General features: G+C 40.0%; 1 protein-coding gene across 1 annotated transcript in view; it reads right to left on the bottom strand.

The window, feature by feature from the left end:
* Nucleotides 1-16,660, bottom strand: part of OTOGL (otogelin like) — a 204,650-nt gene that overhangs the window by 186,223 nt on the left and 1,767 nt on the right. The window contains exons 2-7 of the mRNA XM_089652693.1: nt 15,890-15,930; nt 12,887-12,950; nt 10,066-10,164; nt 6,520-6,674; nt 5,444-5,565; nt 2,777-2,982 (exon numbers count right to left, since the gene is read on the bottom strand). Coding sequence (XP_089508819.1) covers nt 2,777-2,982; nt 5,444-5,565; nt 6,520-6,674; nt 10,066-10,164; nt 12,887-12,950; nt 15,890-15,930 — 687 coding nt within the window. The remainder of the gene's footprint in view (nt 1-2,776; nt 2,983-5,443; nt 5,566-6,519; nt 6,675-10,065; nt 10,165-12,886; nt 12,951-15,889; nt 15,931-16,660) is intronic.

The raw sequence follows: 16,660 nt of genomic DNA, 5'->3' as shown, positions 1-16,660 counted from the left end.
GTAAAGCGCTGAGCAAACTGTTGGCGCTATATAAATCCTGTATAATAATAATAACATGTGGAGCATGAAGATTAGAGCGCTGGTGTTTCCTTTAGTATTCCTGCATACTTACTTCAAATCCACCTCCCAACTGCCATTTTACAAAAGAAATGTGCCATATTACAAGACTGTTGGCTTCCTGATAGCATAGCCAGAGACTGCTGGAAGATGTCCAGTCATTGCTGTGTTATACAGAGAGAAGGTACAGTTACAGTGGGAACACCAAGAACCAGCCAAGTTTCAGAGAAGGACAACCCAAAGACTGCAGAGTTACAAAGAGACTGAAAACTTATTAGTTGGTCTCTCCCACAGGCTGCGTAGACAGCCTAGTTATGCAGAACTGCAACAAGATGTGATGTGCTGTGCATCTTTATTGTCCAGATTGGCTGAATGTGTGCAGGGAAGCGTGTGTTCAAGCAGCTGCCTTTTTCACTAGCTTCCTTTGCTTGGTAGAGAGGACATACAGTATAGCAAAAGATTACTACAGTAAGCCCAATTACAGCCATAAGTTAACAAAATTAGCACCCAACAGCCATGTGACACGTGCAGCACAGAATTATGTACCTGGGTCTCAAAAAAAGTATAAAAAGTCCCTCCTCTGCTCTCACCTACTGGGCCCCTCTGTTGAACCCTTGGGGCTCAGGAGAATGTAAATATACACCCCCAAAGCAAGTAGAAAGGGAAGGGTGTAGTTTAGTAAGCCCTACATTTTGTTATTTGTGAGAAATGAACTATAAAGCTGCCTACTATATAATATTATTTGGAATCTATGAATATCAATCTCTTTCACACACAACGTCAAACGCCTTGACGGCCTTTCTCACCCCTTCAAATGTGGATGGGGATTATTTGCTTTCCCCCAGTGATGGTGTAGAAATTGCCCTTCATTTTTTTGTCTTGTGTGCCCTCCAGGATTCACTCATACCTCTTTTCCTTTCCCCAGCTTTCTTTTTCCTGACTATGTGCTACTAACAAATAAATGAACTTGTGAGCCACTGAGGTGTGCTTTAGGGAATATGAGTATTAGATCACTGGTTAATATGCCCACTCTCCTATAATGTGCGTTTATAAACAAAATATTTAAATAATTACCACGCTCTAATGTCATCAAAAAGTGCAAACAAAAAAGTGCAAAGTGCTTATACAATAATATAGCAGTAATAAATATAAAGTGACTGATGTGAAAAAATAATTGAAAAAAATATAAGAATTAAATAAATTGATACAATGATGTCATATTGTCAAATCACTATTTGTGCCATCCTTATATAAATGTGCAACTATTCCATCTGTAAACCACAAGAGAATGTATATACTATAAATAAAAAATAAAAAAATAATATATAAAAATAAAAAAACTGCTGAAAAAGAAACAGCAGTACTGTCCCAAATGTGTCCAGCAAAGACAGGTATGCTCTCCTTCAGTATGTAGATCAGGTCTTTGCAATAATGTTGGAAACCTGTGTGATTGCAGGGCTGTGAGGGATACTCCCTCCTCTGATCCACTCCTCAATCCTCTGCCTTTATGCTCCTCGTGTGTCTTTTACAACCAAATGAAAGCCCAAAGTGTCTCTCTTCCGTAAAGCCAAGGATTAATATTAAACTTCAAGATTAGCTGCTAGTTTTTTTCAGACCCATTGAGTTGCTTGTAAATGTTTGCTTGTATCCATTGCAGTGCCTGGTCCATTCAGATGGCAGGACCCCAGATGATTAGAAATATCTAATAAATCCAGCCTCAGGGTATCCAAAACATGTGAATTAGTTGTCAAGCACTAGACTTCCTACTTTGATCAAATGGTAAGAGATAATCCTCTGTTGTCACTCCTTGCTGCAGTGCTTCTCCAAGACCCTGAGCTCACCTTTTTGTCTTGTGTGCCCTCCAGGATTCACTCATACCTCTTTTCCTTTCCCCAGCTTTCTTTTTCCTGACTATGTGCTACTGTGATGTTGTAGCTCTCCTTCTTCCTTTCTTATTCAGCCTTTATATTACACTCTGGTGCTCAAGAGAATTATAATAGGTTTTTATCTGGAACTCTCTGGACTTTGCAGTCTGGTTTGATCATGTCTACTATCTCCCTTCTGCATGTTATATATTGTAAGGTCCTTTACTTTGGCAATGCTTGTATTGAATTGTATCTTGTAAAAAAATTTCTTACCTATGGTGGGCAAGGACTAATCTCATTGTCATTGCCATTTTTTTCTAGTTAATGTTATTTACCTGTCTTGATACTTTGGTTTTGGGGCTGCTGAGGGCATTTGTACAGGTATCTTTGGGTAAATGCTTTGCAGTCATTTTTACAGTGTAGAAAGTTTAAACAAAGCAGAGGTTAGCTTTGAGTTCTCTTAACTTGAGTTTCTAGGTCTGAATACCTGCTTTGGCCATTATGAGAAGTTCCTACTGTCCTTACTGGATATTTCTTTCATTTTATAGTACAGAAAATGCAACAGAAGGTTGTAGAACATGCAGAAATGAGTGGAAATGCCAAAAGCTCCTAAGTGGACAGGAACAATGTCTAATGTTATTTAATGAAGATCTGACTGTTGGAACATCGAAGACCCAACCCAACCACCCATACTTATCAATTTTAGGTGAATAAACCCGTGATCATGGATTTATACTGACATGTGCAACACAACGCCATACAGAAGATGGACAGAGGTCACAACCAATACAAGGTTTTTGTAGGAATATACAGCCTGTGTGAGCAGATGCTACCAAGACCTTTTTATTGCTTACTGTGTTGTACGGTAAGGTCATCTGTCCAGTTGCCATTAAAGTTTCCACACAAGCCACAAGGTTTCCCTTTATGATCTTCAGTCAGCTTGATATATATTCCGGATCCTCCATCCCAGGCAAGAGAAAATCCAAAGGTAGTCTTCACTAGTATATAGTCAGCCAGCCTCTCAATAAATACATTTTCCACTGTCTGTGGCAACATCACTCTTGAGGTAGACGATAGAAAGGAAATATTCAGTACATCATATTTAAAGACAGACAGTTGCCAAAACAATTTTTTATTTTGCCCCATCTAAACCTTAAGAGTACTACTTCATAGGGGTCACAGAAAAATCAGGCATGCAATTACATGAAATAGCTCATCAGAAGTTATAATTAAGCATGACACAGTAAAGTGGTTTGGTTTATTTATGTCAATGCAAATCAAGCAACTGCAAACTGGAAGAAAAGTCCAATTGATTAATGCCTCATTTTTTTAAATAAAAAAATACTACAGTCAAACCGGGGATGTTTAAGGCTTGTTTGTTAATAGTTTTTCAATCAATAATAATTATTAGATAATCAAAAATCAATCAATAATATCAAAGATCTTTTTATTTCAGTGATATTATCAGGTAATGCATAGGTTTACAAATTATCTAGATATCAATACCCATTGTTATAAGACATATAGGCATAGATTATTATTATTATTATTATTATTATTATTATGCAGTATTTATATAGCGCCAACAGTTTGCTCAGCACTGTACATTATAATGGGAGACAGAACACGAGACAGCACAGTAACAATACAATACAATACACGAGGGGTTCGAGGGCCCTGCTCCTTGGAGCTTACAATCTAGGAGGGAGGGGATAGTGGTACAGGAGGAAATAGCTGTGGGGGATGGAGTGGTAGGAAGAGTGGAGGAGATCGGCAATTAGGTGAGGGCGGTGTAGGCTTCCCTGAAGAGATGGGTTTTCAGGGTGTGCCTAAAGGTGAGGAGGGTAGGTGACAGTCTGATGGATTGGGGTAGTGAGTTGCAGAGGATGGGGGAAGCCCTGGAGAAGTCCTGGAGATGGGAATGGGAGGAGGAGACCAGGGAACTAGAAAGTAGGAGGTCTTTTGAGGAGTGGAGAGTGCGTTTTGGGTGGTAGATGGATATCAGGTCGGTGATGTAGTTTGGGGCAGTGTTATGAACAGCTTTGTACGTCAATGTTAGTAATTTGAATTTTATGCGTTGGGCAATCGGAAGCCAGTGGAGGGATTGGCAGAGGGGGGTGGCGGATACATGGAGTGGTTAGTAAGGTGGATGAGTCTGGCCGCAGATTTCAGGATAGACTGAAGCGGGGAAAGCCTGTGACGAGGCAGGCCGGTGAGGAGGGAGTTACAAATAGTCAAGTCGTGATATAATAAGGGAGTGAATGAGTTGCTTTGTAGTTTCTGGAGTTAGGAACGGACGTATTTTGGAGATGTTGCGGAGGTGGAGTCTACATGAATTTGTCAGCGATTGGACCTGGAGCTGGAAGGACAGATTGGAGTCTAGAATGACACCTAGTACTCTGGCTTGCAGGGTGGGGTTGATGGTGGCGTTGTTGGTCGTGATGGAGAAGTCGGGGGGGGCGCAGGCTGGGGGGAAAACTAGGAGCTCGGTTTTGGCAAGGTTTAATTTGAGGAAATGGAGCGACATCCAGTCTGATATGTCATTCAGAAGGCTAGTGATTCGGGCGGAGACTGAAGGAATGAGGCGAGGGGTAGAGAGATAGATTTGAGTGTCATCGGCATAGAGATGGTAGTTGAAGCCGTGGGAGTGTATCAGTTGACCAAGGGAGGAGGTGTAGATGGAGAGGAGAAGGGGCCCAAGGACAGAACCTTGAGGGACCCCAACGGAGAGGGGGAGTGAGGGGGTGGTGGCAGCGTTATAGGTAACACTGATGAAGATATACTAGGAAAGTAAAATAGTTTCCAGTGTATCAGCAGCATCTACAAAGTGCTATTGATTCAAAAATAGAGAACACTTTCAGGTGACGCTATTATTTATTATCACCTGTAGCCCTTTTTAAGCATTAGGGAAAATGGTTGTTTAAAGCAGTATTAAACCCAAAAGCAAACATTTCTTTTATTGCAAGTCACCATATCTTATGCATGATGGCTGCATTAGTTTTCTTTTTTAGGGTTTCTTTTATTTTCACCTGGTGATTCAGTCAGTAAATCTGTTGTTTTTCAACAGAACAAGCTCTCCTACAAATTTATCAGTTAGAGTGTTGAGACAAACTATTTACCAATGACAGGGGTGTTTATGATGATCAGCCTATATTTATTATGTAAAACCTTTATCCGAAAAGGAAAAAAATGTTGCTGTAACTGTTTGTACAACCTCAGCGTGAGCTGGAGTTTGGTTTTAATTTGTTAGTTTATCGAAATCTGCTAGTGCATCTAACACTCCCCTTCCCCCAGACTGACAATGCTGCTGTCCAAAGGTGCCCATGTGCTCCTTCATCCAGAGTGGGTATACTCTAATACAGGAGCTGTGTTGCTGGTCAGATCACCAAGTGAAAACAGAGAACGGAAAGCGTAAAAAAAAGAAAAAGTAATGCAGCCACCACATCTAATGATTGGTAAGCTGCAATATATTACATTTTTTGTTTTGGGTTTAATACTGCTGTAATGAGTTGATTTCTTACCTTACACCTCCGTTCCTCACTTCGTAACCAGAAACTGTGATCTCCTCTTGGCTTGAGAAAAACATACTGATTGATCGTTTACAAGTATAAACAGAACCCTCACAAATAGGGCTGTTGTGAACCTAGTAAAAAAAAAAACATTTAAAATGTATTTCCAGATGTACACAGGAACAGTATTTTGTTATATTCACTGATGATTGCAAACAACTATTAACTCTTTGAGCAATGATTGGTAGCCAGAGATCATGTGACCCACACTGCCTAGGCTGGGAGCTGTGAAAAATATGTTTTTCTCATGCTATGTAGGATATAATTTTTTTTTTACTTGAAATATTGATTTGGTAATGTTGATAAGTGTAGATTAAAATGACAGGTCAGCTTTAAAAGAAACAGAGTAACATAGGATTATGATGACACTTTAGTTCAGCAGCCTTGTGAAAATAAGGAATGAGCAGAGTGATTCTGGCAAATTGCAGATTCTGGCAAATTGCAGTTTTATCCATCTGTGAAATTTTACTAAAGTAGAAACTTTAAAATTCTCTAACTGAGCTTGTTAGATAAAATTTCCTTGGAAAAAATCATCTTCCCTTTCTTTTTATTGAGAGGGTGGTTTTATTGTTTATTTAGGGTAGTTTTGTTTATTTCATCTAGTGCTCTTTGTATATGTGGTTTTTTTTTTCTTTCACTTTTACATGTATTTTGTGTTTTTGCTGTTTGTTCTTTTTCTTATGTGAAAAAAAAACAAGAGGCTATTGAGAGGCCAATGGAAGGCCTGTTTTAGAATAAAAAATGGGTCCAGGATAACTAGAATTTCCAGAACCTTCAGGAGCCATTTAAAACCCATTTCACATCTACAATTCAATAAACCTCCTGAATTACACTTCCTTCCCAAGGCTCCAGTGCATTTTGCCAAAATAGTAAAACTTTGCTGAAATATCAATATTTCAGGGAAATTAAAACCCTCAAATTTACCCATCCCCAGCAAAAGTTTCATAGCTATACATTTCAAAAAGGAATCAGGCAAATGTTTCTCTGTCCTCTTTTTGCTAATTAACTTAGGACTTGAAGTTACTTACCCATATGGTATACAGAGGCACAGGATTACTGCAATCTCTGGCAAATACGTAGGAACAGTTTCCCGGAAAATAAAAGTAGATACCATCGAATGTTTCAAAATTGTGTTGACCCCAACTTCTGCAAATCCCATCTCTTTCTTTGCCAGGGTTTGGTACTGCGAGACATGGATGGAGAAAATATTCTCAAGATGTTACAAAGCAGAAAACAGCACCCATATTTGAAACCATGTTATTGTTATTGTTTGGTGTACTAGCATCTCTCTTACAACATGTATAGAATATAAAGTATTTTACCAAATAAATAATTTAATAGGGATATAAAAGTTACAAACATCTATTTGAATGAGTCTTGGGTTCATGATTTAATATGAAGAAATTTCCATAGTAACCTTGCAAACAATTGGAGGACCTCCTTCCCATTATTCATATATAGAAATAAAGCTGTCCGTTGGCATTTTATGGGTACCATATCTTATAAATAAACTAGGAAGCTGTAGTAAGAGGTAAAATTAACCAGTGTCAAATGTATTTCAGAGTATAGAGCCTGCAAACATGCTTGACTGCAGTGGAAAATTGAGTAGCTTCACAGCGAGCTTACAAATTTTATAGTAATTGTATAAATAGTTGACAATATGATCCTAGAATGTTTAGTATTCAAATTAATTTTATGCTATAAAACTGACCCTTATTAAGACTTTTTTGGAGACATGAATATGGTCAACTGGAAATAAAACAAGAACATTGACAAGGTCACTTTATTAAAAAAAACATGATTAAAAAATGTTAAATATTTTATACCTCAACTACTTTACAAAGATTCTGGGAGTGGAAGAAACAAATCAAAAATTGTAACTATCCTTACTCTTTGATAGTTGGCAACACATGCATGAAGCACCCTCTAGGGGCGCTAGAGAGTTAAAATTATTTTGGCTCACAGTAGTGAAGTGAGCATGTCTATTTGGGTCACGCTGGAGGGCTCTACAGGTTATGTCTCTGGTAACTCCCCCTGGTTCTGGAGTCTTCCAGAAGATTCTAGAAGCTAGTGGACGGAGGAGTGGAGACCAAAATCTGCATATTCATGGGAGTATGACCTATCCCAGGCAGGAGGCCTGGCGGTGTGGCAGACAGGCCCATAAATATGAGAGAACCTAGCAAATAGTGGAGTCTGGTGATTGGGTGGAAGATGGAGTGTTGAGGCCTGGGGACCCCAGGGGAGGGGAGTTTTGCCTCTAGGCTGGAGCTGTGGAGGAGGAGGAGGAAGGAGAAGTTTAGACAGAGGGAACTGCACCACAAGTTCTATCCAGAGGGTACCCTGCTTAGAATGGAAGACTATCACAGCTAAAAGGCCTGGAAAAGCAGTCTTATGCCAATCCTCAGGATACAAGGGACAGAATGAGTACCTCTACACCTCCAGGGCCTATATGGAAGAAGGCTGCGAAATTAAATATCCAGCATGCTTTCACAGGGACAGTGTCACAGCTAACATAATCTCTTGCTCTGGGACACTTGCAAAGCAGCCAGGTGGGATGGCATTTTCCCTCCAGCTATTGGGTCTTTGTGAGAGCTCACCCAAGAGGACCTAGAACTCCTTAACTCATATTGCTACTGAAGTCACTTTTCTACTGAACATTAAAGGGACTGATACCACTCTGCCTGGAGTAATATCCAGGATCCATTTTTGTACATAAAAGCAGGACGTTTGTCCTCAATCTGTTTTCTAATCAAGTTGGGCATCCCATAACAGCTAAACCCTTTTCAAGTTGTTTCCCCTAAATAAAACAATAAAACAAGCCCATGGACTGAATTCTTGACTGTGTGTTTGCCGAAAATGCATGTTGCCTGGCCATGCAGGAAATAGGGTGAGCCAAAACTCAGTGGCTCCTTAGGTGGTAGTGCAACATGCAAATTCCCCATGTTTTATCTCTTTAAAGGAGAAGTGTTGCTTTTTTGGCCATATTTCTTTGTGGGTCAAAGGAGTGCACTTACTTTTGCTTTCCTGTGACGCATAATCAGCTAACAACAGGTTAAAGCCCTCTGTCAGCTTATGTCACATTTTTTCGGGATCCACCCAGCTGCCTGACTGATAGATGGATCCGGCTCTCAGCAGGTGGCTGAGAGCTGAAGCCAGTTGCGTCCTCCTCCATTCCAGCCCTGTGGTCCAGTGAGCGCTGGAGGAACAGAGAGGAAAGCAAAACCCAAAAGTCACTGCTCTTTGCTCAGAGCTGACCAAGAACTGAGCAATCAGCAGTCATGTGATCTCTCAGTTCTCCTACTTAGAGATGGCGGGGGACAGCTGCAGCAATGCTGAAGCATACATGAGTATGTAGGCTTATTTTTTAGTACCCCCAAACTGCTCCTTTAAAAATGTTGAAATTACAGAAAATGCTTGTTGATGTACCAGAAATCCTAAGCAGTGTTGATAAACCTGCTCGAGTTTTCCCTTTTCACTATACAGAACATCCCCATGTTCTCAAGATTAGAAGGGTGTTCTGTAGTCCACCAGAGCAAAGGCAGGGTTGACCACTTTCTGGGAACCAGTATAGCAGAGGCAGTTTTGCCAGTTTACCAGAGAAACTTAAGAGTTTGGCAGATCAAAAGATAATAGAATGTACATTATTTTATGAAAGACACACATCTATATGTTTCCTTATTTACTAGAGTTAATTAATAAGCCATAGATAAATAGAACAGTTGAACCTAATTAGTATATTGCTATTTTCCCATGGCACTTTGTAAAATTAGATGACTCTGTATATAGAGACAGTATACCAATATGATCCAAGAGGCTCAATACCATATAATCGCTGTGATAGCCAATCACGGTGATCACATGCTGTTGTTTACATTGGAGATCCCTCACCTTTCTTCTTACAACAGTAGTAAATTATGAATGGAAAATGAATTATTGATCATTTTTTACCCCTTCACTTCCCTTATCCTACACATCTGCACTTTAACCCTTTTAACCCCATCTTCTCATTGTATGTGATCTGTATATTAACCTCTTCACCTGCCCACCTCTGTGTATGACCTGAGCAATAAATTACCTAGTGCATCATTACCAAGCTTCCTGTTTTAACCCCCTAGATACCAGTGTGTTTATTCTTTGAAGAATTGTGGCAACAAATGAGATCACCTTGGAGTGTCTATTTTCCAAACGAGGGTCATGTTGTGGATTCTCTTGCTGTCCAGGCATTTTTATTTTATCAGAAAGAAAACAGGTTATTTTTGCTCTTTTGCTTCTTTTTACTTTTTGTAGTTTAAAAAAATGGTGGTTATTAAATACCACCAAAGGAAAGCTCTGTCAGTCAAATTATCATAGTGCTTAGAAATAAAAAAAAATGTCTGATAAAGGGGCATAACAGGCTGGTACTCAAGTGGAGTTTAATCACAAAATATTTTTTATAAATTGGGAAAGGGTAAAATCCTTGTCATGTTGGTTTCTTCTCCTTGGTGTGTTTGCTGAGCAAATTTTCCCACATCCTTTGTCTCAGTGACAACATAAAAGTAAAACAAAAAAAAAACTGACTAAACATTAAGTCATACCGTACTGGCATCTGTTTCCTTGTGCCTGAAAGGTGTCACAGTCACACAAACCTGCTTCTGTACAAAGTGCTCCATTAAGGCAGCCATGTGGGCAGGACTCTGCAGTCAAAGATAAATATTGCATAGAGTTACCAATTCATAATCCTCATAAGTATATTCAATATAAGTATATACAGTGGGGAAAACAATTATTTGATCCCCTGTGGATTTTGTATGTTTGTCCACTTACAAAGAACTGAAGGGTCTATCATTTTTAGCATATGTGTATTTTAAATGATAGAGACAGAATATCAACCAAAAATCCAGAAAAAACACATGATACAAATATTATAATTTGAGTTGCAGTTCAATGAGTAAAATAAGTATTTGATCCCCAAGCAAAACATGACTTAGTACTTGATGGAGAAACCCTTGTTAGAAAGCACAGAGGTAAGACCTTTCTTGTAGTTGATTACCAGGTTTGCACACATCTCACGAGGGATTTTGGTCCACTCCTCTTTACAGATCTCTAAATCCTTAAGATTTCTTGGCTGTCATTTGGCAACTCAAAGTTTCAGCTCCCTTCATACATTTTCTATAGGATTAAGGTCTGGAGACTGGCTTGGCCACTCCATGACCTTAATGTGCTTCTTTTTGAGCCACTCCTTTGTTGCCTTGGCGGTATGTTTTGGGTTATTGTCATGCTGGAAGACCCATCCACAACCCATCTTCAGTTTTTTGGCTGAGGAAAAAAGGTTCTCATCCAAGATTTTAAAATACATGACCCTGTACATTGGCCCATCAATGTGGCAAAGTCGGCCTGTACCTTTAGCAGAGAAACAGCCCCAAAGCATAATGTTTTCACCTCCATGTTTGAATGTAGGGATGGTGTTCTTAGGGTCATAGTCAGCATTTTTCTTCCTCCAAACACTGCAAGTCAAGTTAATGCCAAAGAGCTCAATTTTGGTCTCATCTGAGCACAGCACTTTCTCCCAGTCCTTCTCTGAATCATTTAGATGTTCGTTGACAAACTTCAGTCTGGCCTGTACATGTGCCTTCTTGAGGAGGGGGACCTTGCAGATGCTGCAGTATTACAGTCCATGGCGGCGTATTTGGTTACCAGTGGATTGTTTGGTGACTGTGGTCCCAACTGCCTTGAGATCATTTACAAGCTCCTCCCATGTAGTTCTGGGCTGATCCCTCACTTTTCTCATGATCATCCTTACTCCATGAGGCAAATTCTTGCATGGAGCTCCAGACAAATTATAACATCTTTTTTATTTTACTGAAAAAAAGCCTTTACTGTACAATAACTTTAGGAAAAGTGAATGTACTGGAATTTTGTTTATCTGTAATTTTGTATTTCCGTGTATTTTTTTTTAAACATAGATGATTTGAAATATGTAACATTTTGTAGTGTACATAATTCTAATGTAGGTGGATCTAGAAATTGCCAGAGTAAAATACTATATATAATATGCTATTTCTTCATTTTAATTTTAATGTACTTCAATCCCTGGTCATGTAAATTGATGGACTCTGCACTTCAAATTATTTTCTGCAGAAATCACATCTTCAAATGTTTGTTTAAGTGTTGCTAAACCCAATCATACATGCTTTGACATATGTGAAATGTATAATAGCATTGACACTGTGTTTTACATATCACAGCATTTGAATGATTGTAAATACCTTTTTTAAAATTTCTGTAATTTGGTCACGTGATCTTTTCCCAGTTCCTCTGCAAGTCAATAGACAATTTGAGGGCAGAGCTCATTCCCAGATTGTGACATGTCCTGCAACGCTACTTTAGTGCGTTCAGATCTTTTGTTTGAGGCTGCACAGAACCAATTGGTCAGAGCCTGTCATGTGACTATCTGTGAAAAAAAATCTAAATAGCATTAACCTTGTTTTAAAAATGCCCTTTAAAAATTATGATTGGTATGTTTCATAAAGCTTGTTTACATTCAATCTAAAATCTTTATAAACGTCTCTGTGGTGCCCCATATGACACTCTTATAGTCTTGCGAGCCAGTTCTAGAGCTGTGATTGACAGCACAGTACTACTTATTTAACAGAATGTATGTTCAGATATGTCACATGGGCCAGATAAAAGAAGGGGAGAATAGGGAGTTCTGAACTGTCAATCACAGCTCTAGAGATGCCCTGCAAGACTGTTTCATAAACAAGCTTTATGAAACTTACTGACTTAAACTAACTTTTAAAGGCAATTTTAAAAATAAAGCCTCTGCTATTTGGATTTATTTTGTTTCCACAGTTACACCTGTGACACCTGCAGGAATGTCACGTGGATGGCTAGGAGTGGGGAGGAACAGAGGAAGAGCAGGGCTTGAGAATGAAGCATGTGCAGATACAGTGACAACACAGAACACTGTGAACCGGCCAGCATACTGATGCTATTATAAATGAGGAATTAATATGCAGGATTACTTGGTGTTTACTATCTTCTTATGTATTTTTGAAACAATTGTTCTCCACACATAGTAAAAATGTTTAGGAGTGAACAACTATTTTTTGCATTTAATGACACGTTATGTAATGCAACCCTTTGCCTCATATCTTTCTATGGCATCAGTAGAATTTAAGAGGTTTAGACTGATCATTCTAACATTGGTCACTTGAGGAACCACTTACCATAGAAGACTGCATGCATTGTAGCCTACAGAACCTCTCACATTTACCAAAAACAGGATTCTTCTTGATCACTCATCTATCACTAGACTGCATATTGAAATGCATTTTCTCACACAGCTGAGCTATACACTGGAAGGGGTTTTTGTGAAGGAATCAGCAACAATAATAAGTTGTCTACATCTCTTACCTGAATATGGAACATGAGTGCGCGGGGAGAGCCTCTGGGCTCCAGAAAATGTTGTTCCATTACCCTAAGATTAAGAGACGACATTAGATGCTCCTCTAGGGAATAGGATAACTTACATGCAAATATTTTAATATTTTGTGGACAATTAAATGCTTGCAATATCTTCACTGCAAACCATTACTGATAGAAATTCCATACTAGAAAAGAGACAGCTAAAATGAAAAGACAAAGACACAAACAAATAGATAGGCATTTTGCAAACCTCTGGGCATTCATATTTAGACTCACACTTCTAAAGACAACTTATAAGTGATTGGAGTTACCATAACAGAAATCTGGGTTGCCTATGTCATTGTTTTTTAAAACATGGGCCGATTTAGAAGAAATTAAATACTGGAAGAGTGTAGAGAAAAATGTGCAATGTAGGGATGGATATGGATTTACAGTGAGAAAAATAATTATTTGATCCCCTGCGGATTTTGTATGTTTGCCCACTTACAAAGAAATGAAGGGTCTATAATTTGTATCATGTGTATTTTAAATGATAGAGACAGAATATCAACCAAAAATCCAGAAAGGAGACATGATACAAATGTTATAAATTGAGTTGCAGTTCAGTGAGTAAAATAAATATTTGATCCCCAAGAAAAACATGACTTAATACTTGGTAGAGAAACCCTTGTTAACAAGCACAGAGGTAAGACCTTTCTTGTAGATGGTTACCAGGTTTGCACGCATCTCAGGAGGGATTTTGGTTCACTCTTCTTTACAGATGTCCTCTAAATCCCTAAAGTTTCTAGCTGTCACTTGGCAACTCAACGTTTCAGCTCCCTCCATACATTTTCTGTAGGATTAAGGTCTGGAGACTGGCTAAGCCACACCATGACTTTAATGTGCTTCATCTTGAGCCACTCCTTTGTTGCCTTGGCAGTATGTTTTGGGTCATCGTCATGCTGGAAGACCCATCCATGACCCATCTTCAGTGTTCTGGAAGAAGGTTCTCATCCAAGATTTTACAATACATGGCCCTGTCCATTGGCCCCTCAATGCAGCAAAGTCGGCCTGTACCTTTACACATAATGTTTCCACCTCCGTCCTTGACTGTAGGGATGTGTTCTGAGGGTCATAGTCAGCATTTTCCTTCCTCCAAACATGGCGAGTCGAGTTAATTCCAAAGAGCTCAATTTTGGTCTCATCTGACCACAGCACTTTCTCCCAGTTCTTCTCTGAATCATTTAGATGTTCATTGGCAAACTTCAGATGTTCAGGCCTGTACATGTGCCTTCTTGAGGAGGGGGACCTTGCGAGCGCTGCAGGATTTCATTTGATGGTGGTGTATTGTCTTACTAGTGGTTTGTTTGGTGACCGTGCTCCCAATTGCCTTAAGATCATTCACGCACTCCTCCTGTGTAGTTCTGGGCTGATCCCTCACTTTTCCCATGATCATAATTACCCCATGAGGCGAAATCTTGCATGGAGCTCCAGACCAAGGCGATTGACAGTTATTTTGTATTTCTTCTATTTGTTAATAATCGTTCCAACAGTTGTCACCTTCTCACCAAGCTTCTTGCTGATGGTCTTGTAGTCCATTCCAGCCTTGTGCAGGTTTACAATCTTGTCCCTGACTTCCTTTGACAGCTCTTTGGTTTTGCCCATGGTGGTGCCCATGAAAGATATTCTGCGGACAGGTGTCTTTTATACACATAAAGAGCTGTCATTAGGAGCAACTTCTTAAATTAACAGGACTATTCTGTGTACCACATGATCATATAGCCAGTCTGTGGGAGAAGAAGTATTGTTGGTTGATAGAGGATCAAATACTTATTTTACTCACTGAACTACAACTCAATTTATAAGATTTGTATCATGTGTTTTTTTCTGGATTTTTGATTAATATTCTGTCTGTCATTTAAAATACACCTATAATAGTGGATAAAATCACAAAATCTGCAGGGGATCAAATAATTATTTTCCCCACTGTACACATTTATATAATGGAATTTGAAAAAAGTGAAGACCAAAGGAGATCTAGATTGACAATACAGGAGCATTGGTAGAACCATGGAAAGATAGAATCAACGGCAGATGTTTAGATGTCTTATCTAGAGCATCAAAAAAGTGAAAAGCAGCTCTGCATATAGACATAAATACTGAAAACAAAAAAAAAACAAAGACCAGTAAGTCTATAAAAATAATTTTGATATACTGTACCTGCTGATATATTTTCATTTGCATGGGATAACAATATATTCTTTTAATAAATTATGATTCTACCGCATGGACGGGATGTGAAGGAGACAAGCAGCACACTACCGAAGCTCCGTACCTGTCATCATGCTACACCATCCTGCAGGCGCTTCACATCTTACAGACCAGTTCTGTTCCTCTACTGGCTTCCAGCAAGCAGCGCACCACCTGCTCATCCTCGGGTTTGTCCAGCACAGCTTCAGTGGCGGCCATCTTGCCCACAAGGCAGTCTACTGCAGTCATGTCAGCAAGGAAACAGACTTCTCCAGCTCCCACCAGTCCAGACCACCTGGTGGCCATTACATCCTGCAAGGAGTCCCTGACATCAATGACAGATTTCCTCTCCACAGACATAAGTTTGATACTCCATGACATGGAGAAGTTCAGATCCCATTTGTTCAAGACTGAGGAACGGATCTCATAGGCAGAGGACACCATTTCTGTGGACTCCAGGGAGCTCCATTCCCCTTCAGAGACAGGTCAAAGCCCTTTCAAGACAAGGCTATTGACACCGAAAACCTCCTCCAATGCAACAATCTGTGAATCCTGGGTTTTCCGGATAAGCCGAGGGTGATCGCCCTGCAGAATTTGTGGAGCAATTATTAACTACACTTCAAGGCCTTAAAAATCTTCCCGCCTACTTTCATTGTGGAATAAGCGCACAAGGTGCCCCCTACTCCCCCGGTCCCAGGGGCTCCCCCCATGTCTGTTTCTTCTGGAGATATGCTGCTCGCACAGGCCCGGAACAAGCCTGACCTGATCTTTGACAACAACAAGATCCCGTTGTTCCCTGATTACTCACCTTAAGTACAATGTAGGGGCTCTTTTACAGAAGTCCGCAAGTGCTTTTGCGACAAGGGCCTCACTCTCTTCTGTTTCCCAGCAAACTACGCATCGTTGACAGAGAAACAACCTGTTTCTTCGACACTCCAGAAGCGGCCTCTGGCTGGCTGGATGCTTGCTGAGTTCCGTGTTGCACCATTCCTGAGGATACGTCATCCAAATGGTTTCTGACAAACCCTCAACTGCCATATTCTTTGTTAATTGTTGCAGGCTGTTACCTGGTGATACCTGTTTATGCCCAAGAAGGTGGCAGACTGTTGTCTTCCTCAACGATAATGCTGAATGGGCTGGAGTCCCATCCTACATTTTTTCTAGACCTAGCATCTAATATGGAGCTGTGCCTATCCTCTGCGTCCTGCAGTTACTGTTAAACAGTTTTTCAATTCCTTCAATACGTTGTCCTCTGGATCCCCCTAGGAGCGGTGCTTACAGCATCCACAGTGGATCTGGTTTCCTCCCAGGTCTCCTCCACTGGACACTGGACTTCACTGTGACTGGTTTGTTTTTGGGTATAGGCCCTGCATGCCTGGCTCTCTGTTTTGAGTCATGTCAGGCACGGGCAGGGTATGCACAATTGTGCTTGGGTTTTTCTATATTTTGCAAATCAATAACATGGATGTGTGGGCTCTTGCCAAGTTTGCTGTCCCATGGGTTCTACCCTCCATTTCACCCAATATCCTGCGT

Source organism: Staurois parvus, unplaced genomic scaffold (genome assembly GCF_062004578.1).
Source record: "Staurois parvus isolate SC_StPar_1 unplaced genomic scaffold, SC_StPar_1.0 ptg000025l, whole genome shotgun sequence".
NCBI lineage: Eukaryota > Metazoa > Chordata > Amphibia > Anura > Ranidae > Staurois > Staurois parvus.
The sequence above is the reverse complement of the archived record's forward strand: the minus strand, read 5'-3'. Positions and strand labels throughout refer to the sequence as shown.